Consider the following 12,773-nt stretch of genomic DNA (forward strand, 5'->3'; position numbering starts at 1 on the left):
ATGGGAAGTGCAAAGAGAGACCAGAATGCGTGGACAATGGGAGGACACAGTGTAATAGAGAAGTAGGGAGAAGTGCAAGGGACTTGAGGGAATAGAGCACAGGCAATATTCAAAGTAAGAACTGTGGAGGGTTTGCCAAGGGGGCCGAGGGCCGGGGTAAGGGGAGGGGAGGTATCGATTCCTCGGCACAAAATTTCAGTTTTATGGGATGAAAAGAGACGTGCGGATGGGTGGCGGTGATGGACACACAACGAGTCGATGGAACTTAATTCCACTGAACTGAGCACTAAAAAATGGTCAGGAAGGTGAAGGTCTTATGATGTGTATTTTAAAGCCATAAAAAAAGAGAAACAAATGGAAAACATGGGGTAAACTGAAAATGGAACGTAAAGTAAAATCATTCTACTTCAGTTATTGCAGTGGATGTAAACAGAATGAATCTGGGCGGAAAAGACAGCGAGTTGAGGCTGGCCGCAACACAGGGCCACATGGCGTGGGGTGGGGGGGGGTGGCGGCCTCTCAGGTGCAAGTTTCAAGAGGTGGAAAGTCGCAGGATGGAAATACACATCCCAGGCAACTGTGACCAAAAAGCAGCCGCTGCACCCATGATGCTGGGGTGGGAGGTGCACTCGTGTCTTCAGTGGACCAGGGGAGGGCCCCCTGGGACCAAGAGCCAGCATGGGTCCCTCTCCCATCCCGCTCAGTAGGCTGCCTAGCGGGATGGAGATACCAGAGTGGCCACAGGCAGCGATGAACGCACTGCACGTGCCCTTGGGCTGTCGGAGGCTTCTCCAGCGCCCAACAGGAGCACAGATGCCTCTGGCAACGTCAGGGACACTGCAAGAGAGAGCCGCGCGGGAGAAGCCCGCACCACAGAAAGTGTCGGGTCCGCAGAGCTGCCAGGCTTAGAGAGTGTCACGTCCGCTGAGGACAGCAGGCTTGGCTAACAGCCCTCTCACTGTCTCACGCTGTCCCGTCTCAAACTGGTGAGCAAGCTGGGTGGCAGACGGAGAGAAATAGGAAGAGGCAGACACACGCACACCGCACACCACACACCCATTCCCCTGCTGGCGCCAGCCTCACGGAGACCCAAGTTCAAAGCAGGGAGCTCTGCAGTTTTCAATGTGGAGGACAGGAAGCAGAACGTGAACGACATGACCGAAACCCTGAGTCACAGCGGTAGGAGACGATCCTGGGGAGGAAGCGGGAAGCGCCAAGGTACCGAGGTTGGAGATGCCCGTGTTCCGTGGAAAGGCACCCGTGGGCTCCACGGCATCAAAGAACCTAGTGCATGAGGCGCAGGGCGCTGGGCGGCAGCTGGTGTCTGCACACCTGGGCTGTGGGTGCATTCAAGAAACACGGCCCCCGTCTTCACCCACGAGGCCAGGCCGAGTTGTTGGTGCAGCGTGCAAGGGCAAGCTGAAAGGCCAACACGCTGCCCTCGGAGTCCCGTGGCTCCGCTGAGCTGCCCGCAGCAGCCGCATAGAGTCCAGCTTCCATGCAGAAGCTGCAGGCCGCTGCAGAGTCCACTCTCTGTCTGGTTTTCGGGTAGCCGCTCTGTCTCCTGCTGGGATCGCCTGAAATGGGAGCTCGAGGAGGGCTCTTTGGTCTGTCTGCTGGGAGGAGGCCGGGTGCACCCCCCCCCACATCCCCCCCAACCCCCGGGCGGCCACGGGAACCCTCCCTGTCTTCACAAGTGCTTGACCAGGTGGCCGGGCCCTGCCCTCTGCCGGTCTGCAGCCTGCAGCAGGGGAGAATCCACCGTGCCCGGGACCGACAGCAGCCTGGGGCCTGACTGTGTCCCGGCGGCAGGAGCAGGCTCCCTGCACTGGTACCTGCCGCCCACCGACAATGGCCTGCAGACTTCGAGGTCTGTTGACTTCTCTCCCGCGCCATCTTCAGAGTGGAAGGAACGCTGGACCCAAGCCACGCCCTGGAACACCCATGGCCACGCCACCAACCTCCCCATCCCCCGTGCGCCGACGTCCCTGTTTCCCCCAACGCAAAACCCCATCGTGGGGGCTCCCTCTCTCCCAGACCTGGCTCGGGGCCTTAGTTGAAACAGCTGTATTTGGTGCCCTTCGTTGTCTCGTTTCCCGCCGTGCGTGACGCTTGATGCAGCATGTGTCGTGCTCCTGGGGGCACTGAGACGGGGTCCTCGTCCCTCGGCGCTGTCCCGTGGCGTTCCTGCTCTCTGCGCGCCCGTGGACAGCATGGCCCGCCGCCGTGGGGTCGATGGCTGCGCACGCGCTTCTCTGGCACCACATCACGTGTCGGGTCGTGCTGAGCACCGTGAGGAAGGCAGGCCGGGCCCACTTTCCCAGCGCTTGAAATTCAGTGGTGCAAAGGAGAGGCCTTTAAAACCCTTCACCGCGACCCGGCGTCCCGGGCGCGCTTCTTCCCGTTTCTGCCGGCTTTCCTCGTGCACAAGTGCACGCAGACTCTTGTTGGCAGCATAATACCATGGAAGTAAGGGGGAGGAAAGTGCTGGGTGCTGGGGCGCGTTGTGTGCAGAGCTTCCTGCTTCCAGAAGACAGCCAGCCACCTTGCCCTGTCCCTGGCCCACAGTCCCTGTGCGGGGCTCCAGGCGCGGCTGCGGTTGTCCTGCCGGCCTCCAGATGGCGACCCGGAGCCCCGACGTCTGGGAGGCTGGGACCAGAGCTCTGTGGTGGGCGCCTCTGGGCAGCTGCTGGGGCTGGGCTGGGCTGGGCTTGGGGCTGCCTCCCGCAGCCCAGGGGAGGGAGTCAGAGAAGCCCCTTGGGGGGCAGGCTCAGTCCCTGGAATTGGGGCCAGCAAGGACCAGGGATGAAGTGTGGATGAGCTGGGACGAAAGCCCCAGGGCAGGGTGGAGGGCCGACGGGGCCCACGGGGCCGAAGTGCTGCCCGCAGCCCGCACACCTCAGCTCTTCTGCAGAGAAGGGCCCGGGGCTCAGGGTGCCCCTCAGCTGACGGTCCCTCTTCCGGACCCTCGGCCTTGGGGTGACCGCCGCATTCAGGGACACCTGGGCCTGGCCTTGCCCTGGCCCGCCTCTGACCCCTGTTCTTCTCCGTCCCGCACTGGCATGCCCTCAGCACGGCCGGGCAGTGCCAGGGCTGGGGATCTCCCTCTCGGGCCCCCTCCTGCTTTTGGGGCTGGCCGGCCTGGGCCCACGTGGCCCTTTGACCCCCAGCTCTGACTCAGAGGAGACACCCCCCCACGCCCCCCAGGGGAGGGCCCGCCAGGCCAGTGGGGCCACGGGGAGCGGCAGCACCGACAGCCCCCCTGTGTGCCCACGGAGGAGGAGGCTTCGCAGGAAGGTTTTTCTAGGACCTGCTCCTGGGTCTTGGGCCTGGGGCGCTGGGAGGCTCCGGGGCTTTGGGGCCAGTAGAGGAGTGGCTGCTGAGGGAGCCTCCCTGTTGCAGCCAGCTCCAAGGTTCCTCTGGGCAGAAGAGGCTGGCCCCGGGCCACCCGGATGCCCAGCTTCCTCGTGGCAGGCTGTGGGGGGACACGGGAAGCTGACCCCTGGCGACAGCCCTGACAAGCCCGAGAGCAGAGAGGCCACGAGGGGCTGGGGGGTGGAGGGCCCGTGGGCAGGGACGGGCAGCAGGAGTGTCCAGAGTGGCCTGGGCCAGCGTGGCTCCAGCCTGCCTCTCTGCCTGAGGACAGCTTGTCCACCATCCAGGGCGGAGGCACAGCGCACATCTCAGCTTGCTGAAGGGGCCTTGGCAGTTCTGACTCCTCGGCCGCCCCACCTGAAGGGCCCCCTCCCACCCCTGGCCCATGGAAGAGGCAGGAGCAGGGAACAGATTCAGTTGGAGGGGGGACCCTGGGAGGTGGCGGAAGCCCGAGGCCTCTGTCCCCTCCTCTGAACATGAGAACAATGACGGCCATAGCCACCTCGTGGGAATCTCACCAGGCCGCGGGGAGATAGATGCCCTGGAACCCCAAACTGTGGGTCCACCCTCCAGAGGGTGGGGAGCCCGTGCCCACACCCCCCATTACAGACTCGATCCTGCGGCCCCTGGCCTGAGCTCCGAGTCTGCACCCCCGAGAGCACGCTTCCCACAGATGAGAAAGGAGGGCGTGGGCACTGAGCACAGGCCAGGCGGGTCGGCCAAGCATGGGCCAAGGTGAGCTGTGCCTCTCCTTCCCTGCCCCGGGAGTGGCTTGCAGGCCACCCCATCAGTGACCCTCGTGTCCTGGGCACTCCCTGCTCGTGATCCAGGCCTGACAGACAGGGCCTCGGCCACATCAGTGCCATCCCCGGCTGGGTCTTTGGATTCCCCTAACTGCCCTCATGGGACTGAAACCTCTCCCTGGCAGGGACCCTTGCTGGCTCACGGATCCCCGCTCGGTCTCCTGCCCCCGGCCTAGGGCCTGGGGAAGAGCGGTCCAAAAAGGCCCGTAGGTTAATGGGATTAATGCCCTCCCCACCCCTTCCTGTTCCGGTCCTTGTAGAAAGGAGAGGAAAATAGCCCAGGCCCCTCTCATCCCTTGATAAGATAAGGGACCCGTCCATCTTGCTCCCTTCCCCCACTGGGGAAGAGGAAAGGGCCCCTACCTCCCCCCAACCCCACTGAACCCCCAGTCCAGACCCTGTACCTGCTCTCGACACCCACCCGCCAGCAGGCCTTGCGTAAGTGCGAGACGAGGCGCCCATTCATCTCTTTCCTCCTCCTCCAGCTGGAGGCCTCCAGCCCTGACCCCTGCCCCGGGTTTCCTGGCCTGGTCCAGGGACAGCTTCTCCCATGACGTGATCAAGTCGGCCGGTCCAGGCCTCCAGGCGAGATAAAAGGATTGCGCTGACCAGGGGCAGAGGGAGCATCAGAATGGCATTCAGGGCAAAGGCACGGGGGTGGCTGGCAGGGCGCTGGCTGTCCCTGAGCTGGGCACGCGCACTGGGCACCAGAGCCGCTCCGGCCCCCAAGGCAGTGCTGCCCTTCGAAGCCATACCCCGGTGTCCCGGCAACAAGTGGATGAGGTTGCTGCAGATCTGGAGGGCGCAGGGCTCTGAGAACCTTCACCTGGAGATACACCGGACCTTCCAGGAGCTGGGGCCCATTTTCAGGTAAAGCCTTTCCCGCTGGCCTCGGCCCCTGGGAAAGCGCCCTCACCGGCGGTCCCTACTGGCTGCTGAGGTCTCGCTGGGCGCCGCGCACGCGGACAGCCACACCCCAGCCGGTCACCTGTGGCCTGTGCTCTGCGTGCATCCTTGGAAGGCAGGGTGGGAGCTGAGCGGTGGCTGCTCTGTGCCTCGGACCACAGACGCCGCGGCTCTTGGTGAGGACGGAGTCCTCCCTGGCTGGCTGCTGAGACCGCAGACAACAGAGCAGGAGAGTCTTCCTGGGTCAGACAGCGGGAGGGAGCGCCTGCTTGGAGCCGCTGGCCACGGTCTGGGGAGAAGGGAGGCCAACAGGAGGCAGGCCGGCTTGGTTCTGCAGAGTGAGGCCAGGGGAGGACACGGCCCCCCGATCAGGGCTCTGAGCTTTGTCCCACAGGTACGACGTGGGAGGGACACACATGGTGCACGTGATGCTGCCCGAGGACGTGGAGAGGCTGCAGCGAGTGGAGAGCCCCCAGCCCTGGCGGCCACCCCTGGATCCCTGGCTGGCCTACCGACAGCATCGCGGGCACAAATGTGGCGTGTTCTTGCTGTGAGAGCCAGTCGGGGGATGGGGCCTGGGGGGTGGGGGCAGCCCAGCGCAGGGACTGTGAGGCCGGGAAGCCCTTAAACGCCCCTGCCGAGGGCCTGTGCAGGTGGGTCCTGTGTGTCCTGCGGCTGGGGAGGGGCAGGGGGGCTCCAGCCCTACAGAGGAGGAAGGATGGCCACTGGCATTAGGGAGAACCCACTCTGCCCCACCTCCAGCAGGGTGGGGCTTCCTCTTCCTATAGGTAGGGAAGCCCAGGCCTGGGGGAGGGGAGTCAGTGGCCTGGCACCCATGTGTGCGTGTGCCAGGGTCTGAGGGCCCCCTCCCCCGGGACTGTAACCCTCTGCAGGCGGATCCCTGTGGGACCTAGAGTTGAGCACAGGTAGCTTAGGAGGGAGAGGCCGGGGGATGGGGAGAAGGCAGGCAGTAGAAGAAGGCACCTTTGCTCAGCAGCTAAACTCTAAGTGGGTGCTTGCGTGAGCGTCAGCCTGTGCATGTGCTGGTGTGTGTGCGCGTGTGTGTGTGTGTGTATGTCCGGGGGGAGTGTCTGCCAGGTGGACCTGTCTGCGCCCTCGGAATATGCTTGTGGTGTGTGCCTGGGCGCTCAAGTGTGCTCACCGGTCGGTGCTGTCATACGTGTGTGAATGCATGTGTCTCTGCCACGTTGGCTTGCTACCGTTTGTGTTCATGCCATTGTATGCGTGTTTGCGAGTGTGCATGTTTTGCTCATTGTGTTTGTGCGCGTGCACGTGGTTTTGTATGTACCTGCATACATATGAGCATGTCTGCATGTGTGTGCACAGTTTGAGCGTTCCAAGTGTGTTGTGGGAGTTGTGCATGTGGGAATTGGGGCTGTGTTCCCGTGTGTTGTCTGTGTCAGCGAGCACGTATGCAGGTGTCCTGGTGTCTTGTGCGCAACTTTCTGGGCATATGTGTGTGCACTGGTGTGCAAATGTGTACATGTGCGTGCAATCATTCTCACTACCTTCAGGCAGCCAGCTGAAGAAAAGAAGGTGTTTCTGCTCCATTGTGGTGGAGAATGAGATCCCTCCCCACCATTCGCTGGAGGACAGCCGTGGAGCCATCTATGTGCTCTGGCTCTGGCTTTCTTGGAGACAATCTCGTCTAATTTAATCATCATCACCCTGTTGGGGAGAATGCTTTTTCCGTCCTCCTCCTCCTGCTCCTGCTCCTGCTCCTGCTCCTCCTCCTTCTTTCTAATTGAAGTATAATTAACATACACTGTTATATTTGTATCAGGTGTACAATGTAATGATTCAGCACTTCCATACGTTACTCAGTGCTCATCGCGACAAGTGTACTCTTGATACCCAGCCCCGATTACCCCCCCACCCCTGCCCCCTCACCTCTGGCAACCACCAGTTTGTTCTCTGTATTTAAGACTCTGATTTTTGTTTGTCTCTTTTTTTCTGTGTTTGTTCATTTGCTCTGTCTCTTAAATTCCACTTAAGAGTGAAATCTTATGGTAATCTGTCTTTCTCTGACCGACTTTTTTTGCTTAGCATAATACCTCTAGATCCATCCATGTTGTTGCAAATGGCAAGATCCCATTCTTTTTAGTGACTGAGCAATAGCCCAGCTTGTATATAAATATCTCTCTGTATCTGTGTCTTGGCAATCATAAATAGTGCCGCAATAAACATAGGGGTGCAGGTATCTTTTCGAATTTGTGTTTTCATTTTCTTTGGAACTAGTTTTAACTTTTGTGGAACTTCCATACTCTTCTCCGGAGTGACTGCACCAGTCTGCATTCCCACCAACAGTGCCCGAGGGTTCCCCTTTCTCCACATCCTCACCAACATCTGTTGTTTCTCGTGGTTTTGATTGTAGCCATTCTGACAGGTGTGAGGCGATGTCTCGTTGTAGCTGGATATGTATTCCCTGATGATGGGTGATGTTGAGCATCTTTTCATGTGTCTGTTGGCCATTGCCTTGTCTTCCTTGGAAAAACGTCTCTTCGGGTCTTCTGCCGTTTTTAATCGGATCGTTTGTTTGTTTGGTGTGCGATCACATGAGTTCTTTATATGTTTTGGATATTAAGCTTCTCATACGTATCATTGATAAATATCTTCTGCCATTCAGTAGCTTCCCCTTTTCTTTCTGGTGATGGTTTCCTTCGCTGTGCCAATCTTTTCATTTTGGAGAAGTCCGGTTAGCTTAATTTTGCTTTTCGTTCCCTTGCCTCAGGAGACACGTCTAGAAAAATGTTTCTATGGCCCACGGCAGAGACGTTACTGCCTGTGTTCTCTTCTGGGAGTTTTATGGTTTCGGGTCTCACATTTCGGTCTTTCATCCAGTCCGAGTTGATTGTTGTGTATGGTGTAAGGAAGCGGTCCAGTTTCATTCTTCTGCACGGGGCTGTGTAGGTTTCCCAGCACCATTTGCTGAAGAGACTGTCTTCTCCCCTTTGGATATCCTTGCCTCCTTTGTCGTAGATTAATTGACCATACAACCGTGGGTTTGTTTCTGGGCTTTCTATCCTGTTTCATTGATCTATGTGCCTGCTTCTGTGCCAGCACCATACAGCATGATCATACCTCTTTGTCGTATAGCTTGAAATCTGGGATTGTGGTACCTCCAGCTTTGTTCTTCTTCCTCAGGCTTGCTTTGGCTGTTCAAGGTCTTTTGTGGTTCCATACAAATTTTAGCATTATTTGTTCTAGTTCCGTGAAAAATGTTGGTGGTCTTCTTTTGATGAGGATTGCACTGAATCTGTAGATTGCTTTGGGTAGCGTGGACATGTTAACAAGATCCGTTCTTCCAAACCATGAGCATGGGACAGCTTTCCATTTCTTTGTGTCGTCTTCGGTTTCTTTCATCTGTGTCTTATGGTCTTCAGAGTATGGGGCTTTCACCTCCTTGGTTTAGTTTATTCCTAGGTATTTTGTTATTTTTGATGCAATTGTAAATGGGATTGTTTTCTTCATGTCCTTTTCTGCCACTTCATTATTAGTGTACAGAAAGGCAAGAGGTTTCTGTATATTAATTTCGTATCCTGCGGCCTTACTGAATTCAGTTATCAGTTCTAGTTTGTTTGTTTTGTTTTGTTTTGTTTTGGTGGAGCCCTTAAGGTTTTCTATATATAATATCATGCCATCTACAGGTGGGGAGAACGTTTTATTACCTCTTCCTTGTCCGTTTCATACGTCACCACAGCAATCAGACAAGAAAAAGAAATAAAAGACATGCAAATCAGAAAGGAAGAAGTAAAAGTCTGTGCTCTGTTTTGAGTATATCACGTGAGACACGGTTTGGCTCCTGCCCTGGAGGAACAGGAGACACACAGGGACAGGACGAGGTGTGACTGGTACAGGGGCAGCATTCTCAGCAACAGGGAGGGTGGGAAGTGAAGGGCGGCAGGGGCCTTTCACTCTGGGGCATGATGTGAGCAGGGTGGCAAAGGTTGAGAGGAGGGCCAGCCTCCCTCCTTCCTCCCGGGAAAGGGAGGGCCCCAAGGGCTGCTGACGAGCCAGCAAGGGACCAGCAGGTGTGCACAAGCAAACGCCATGAACCCACGTGGCGCAGCCAGGCAGAAGTTCCAGACTCAGCCCCACTTTAGACCGGAGCACAGCACACAAGGCCTCCCCGAGAGACAGGACTGCAGCCGAGGCTGACAGGTGGGCAGCCTGCCCCTGAGGGCCAGCAGGCAGCTCCCTGACTCACCCCTTCCCCTTGGAGACCAGGAAGATGGGGTCCAGGGCTGGCCCTCAGCTGCTGACTCTGGCTTCCCTGAAGCTCTTCTCTCTGCTCTACAGAAATGGGCCTGAATGGCGCATGAACCGACTGAAGCTCAACCCAGACGTGCTGTCACCACAGGCCGTGCAGAAATACATCCCCATGGTGGACAGGGTGGCGAGGGATTTCTCAAAGGCCCTGAAGTCGAGAGTGCTGCAGAATGCCCGGGGGAGTCTGACCCTGGACATCCAGCCAAGCATCTTCTCCTACACCATAGAAGGTAGGGAGGTGCGGGGCTCGCTGTGGCAGGGGCAGGCCAGGAATAGGGGTGGGGTGGGGTGGGGCAGGGGGGGCGGGAGGAAGCCCTTGTGAGGCCATCGGCTGCCCGAGGCTTAGCAACCGTACCCTCTCCACAGCCAGCAATCTAGCCCTTTTTGGAGAGCGGCTGGGCCTCCTTGGCCATAGCCCAAGTGCTGCCAGCCTGAACTTTATCAGGGCTCTGGAGGCCATGTTGAAGTCCACCACACAGCTCATGTTCATGCCCAGGGGCCTGTCACGCTGGACAAGCACCAAGGTGTGGAAGGAGCACTTTGAGTCCTGGGACTACATCTTCCAGTATGGTGAGGGCCAGAGATGGGGCAGTGCTGGGTAGCAAGGACACCAGGCTCCCCAGTGTCCACTCACCAATGTCTGCGGGGAGGGCTGAGGCCACATCAGGGGGCTCATGGCATCTTCACGGCCCGAGGGACTTTTTGGGGAGGTAGGGTTGTGCTGGGCTGATGGTCAGCGTCTGGCACAGGAGCAGGGAATCTCGGGGGTGTGGCCGGCTGCCGGGTCGGGGGATGAGGACAAGTGCTGCCTAGCACTGGGCCCAGGTCCCTGTCTCTCTGTGCCCCACAGCCAACAATGCCATCCAGAAAATCTACCAGGAGCTGGCCCTGGGCCGCCCACAGCACTACAGCGGCATCGTCGGGGAGCTGCTCATGCGCTCGGACATGACCCTGGAGGCCGTCAGGGCCAACTCCATCGAACTCACCGCCGGGAGTGTGGACACGGTCAGGCCAGCAACCAGCCCTGCCCTAGGACACGGAGCCTCCTGACTACAGGCAGCGTCCCCCCCATGCCAAGTGGCTCCTGCAGGCCCCTGCTCGCAGCCCATGGAAGGCTCTGATCTGGGGGGTGGGGGTGGGGGAGGGGGGACAACGCGGGAGCTGACCTTCCAAGGGAAGGCGTTGCAGTTGCTCGGGAGGGAAGGTGTGCTCCAGGCCCAGAGCAGAATGGGTGAGGCCCAGGGCCATGCAGCAGCACAGACCCCCTTCAAACGTCTGGGTCCTGCGAAGAGGGGAGGGCTGAGATGCCGCTGGAGGGATGCCTGCACAAGGAGCCCCTCCCAGGGACAGAGTACGTTTGGCTTTTATTAGAGATGCTTTGGAGGTGCCGGGCTGGTGATAGAAAGGGCAGCACGGGGCTCCGGCTTGTGGGAGTGAGAGCAGATGCCAACCCAGCCTGGGTGCGGGGTGTCAGGAGATGCAGGCAGGCCCCAGGGTGTGGAGAGCAGCTGAAGCCTCCTGTGCCTGGACCCAGCCTCCACCTGCCAGCAGCCCCGAGTCCTGCTCCGGGCCGTGCCACCAGGCTTCTGAGCAGAGGCACAGACTGCAGGCTGGAGAAACTCCCTGAGCAGAGGCCGAGGTGCAGCCAGTTAGGGTCCACGCTGGCCCGTCCATGTTGGGACCCCAGGGTACAGGCTGAGCAGCCTGTGGGTGCCTGGGGGAGATCGCAGGGTGGGTGCCGACGGGTCTGGGGATGTACAACCACCCCCTAGCCGTCCCCCACACACACCCCTGTGTAGGCAGATCCCCGAGGAGGGTGAGACGCGGACCCTGAGGTGGAGGAGGAGGCGGCATCTTCACCAAACCCGGGGACACCTTCCTGGAGGGATTCAAGGGAAGTAGATGAGGCGGGTTTTAGATCTTGTGGTCTCAGATGCCCAGGGTCGGTCCTTCTTGGGCATGCAAGTCACCGTGGAGCCGAGGAGACCCGTCCCCAGGGGAAGGCCATCTTCCTGGGGGAGACGCCCTAGGGGGGCGGAGGCGCATGGCCTGTGCCAAGATCTGAGCCCTGCCCCTGTGGCTCCCGCAGACGGCCTACCCCTTGTTGATGACTCTCTTTGAGCTGGCTCGGAACCCTGACGTGCAGCAGGCCCTACGCCAGGAGAGCCTGGTGGCCGAGGCCAGGATTGCTGAGCATCCCCAGAGGGCAACCACAGAGCTGCCCCTGCTGCGGGCGGCCCTCAAGGAGACCTTGAGGTGGGTGTGGCAGACCCTGGCTGCCCCCGGCCCCACTGTCTGGAGAGCAGTGCTCAGTGGGGCCTGCAGACAGATCCTGGGGCTGGGGAGCAGCTTTGCCCAAGATGCATGCGCTGTATCTCCTCTTCTTCTCCCGGAAGGGATGGGGGCGCTTCTTCCTCTGGGATCCCGCTTCAGTGCCCCGGGCGCCATCCTGGGCCAGGCTCTCCTTGGCCGGGGCTGCCCAGGCTGGGAGAGCTTTGTCTGAGCTCAGGAGGTGCAGGGAACCAGCGCCTCGTGATCCGGGCTTCCCGGTGCCAGAAGCGACTTGTGAGGGTGGCGGGGAGCTCCCCTTGGCCGGTGCCTCCTGGGCCAGGAAGGCCGCAGACGGGAAGCCAGGGTCCCCGTGACAGCTGAGGACCCTGTTGGATGCCCCTATGCACAGGCTGTACCCCGTGGGTATCTCAGTGGACCGACAGGTGGGCTCGGACGTGGTCCTGCAGAACTACCACATCCCGGCAGGGGTGAGTGGGGCCCCACAGCCCCTCCAGCAGATGCCAAGCCCGGCTGACCTTTGCCTGCAGGGGGCCACTGACACCGCCCCTCCCCACCTCTCCGCAGACCTTGGTCAAGGTGCACATCTATTCCCTGGGTCGAGACCCCTCTGTGTTCCCGAGGCCCGAGCGCTATCATCCCCAGCGCTGGCTGGACAACAGGAGCTCTGGCACCAGGTCCCCCAACCTGGCCTTCGGCTTTGGCCTGCGCCAGTGCCTGGGGCGGCGCCTGGCAGAGACAGAGATGCTGCTTCTGCTGCACCACGTGAGCGGGCCTGGGCCACCCCGGGGCCGGAAGGAGATGCCACTGGACAGGGCCTGGACTATGGGAGGGTGGGTGGGTGGGTGCTGGCCTGCCCGGCGCCGTGGGTGGGAACCACGGGCTTCTCCTTGGCTGCACCCAGCCCGCGGAGTAGGGTCCAGGAAGGCGGGGGAGGCTAGGCCAGGACCACGGGGCTGACCAGCTGTGCAGGTGGAACCCGTGCCTCTGTCCTAGGTGCTGAACAACTTCCTGGTGGAGACCCTAACACAGGAGGATATAAAGATGATCTACCAGTTCATACTGATACCCTCCACCCTCCCCCTCCTCACCTTCCGGGCCATCAACTAG

At 60.0% G+C, this 12,773-nt stretch overlaps 1 protein-coding gene across 2 annotated transcripts; it reads left to right on the top strand.

Moving 5' to 3' along the window:
• The first annotated feature begins 4,809 nt into the window (after positions 1-4,809).
• Positions 4,810-12,773, top strand: LOC125281076 (cytochrome P450 11B1, mitochondrial-like). 2 transcript variants are annotated; one of them, XM_048212711.1, is made up of 9 exons: positions 4,810-5,048; positions 5,479-5,634; positions 9,405-9,604; positions 9,741-9,944; positions 10,225-10,379; positions 11,464-11,630; positions 12,055-12,133; positions 12,231-12,428; positions 12,660-12,773. In XM_048212711.1, exons 1-9 carry the CDS (start codon positions 4,810-4,812, stop codon positions 12,771-12,773), a joined length of 1,512 nt encoding a protein of 503 aa, XP_048068668.1. The 2 variants fall into 2 exon arrangements, with proteins under 2 accessions (XP_048068668.1, XP_048068669.1); XM_048212712.1 differs by lacking the exon at positions 12,231-12,428.

The sequence above is a fragment of the Ursus arctos genome, unplaced genomic scaffold (genome assembly GCF_023065955.2).
Source record: "Ursus arctos isolate Adak ecotype North America unplaced genomic scaffold, UrsArc2.0 scaffold_6, whole genome shotgun sequence".
Taxonomy (NCBI): Eukaryota; Metazoa; Chordata; class Mammalia; order Carnivora; family Ursidae; genus Ursus; species Ursus arctos.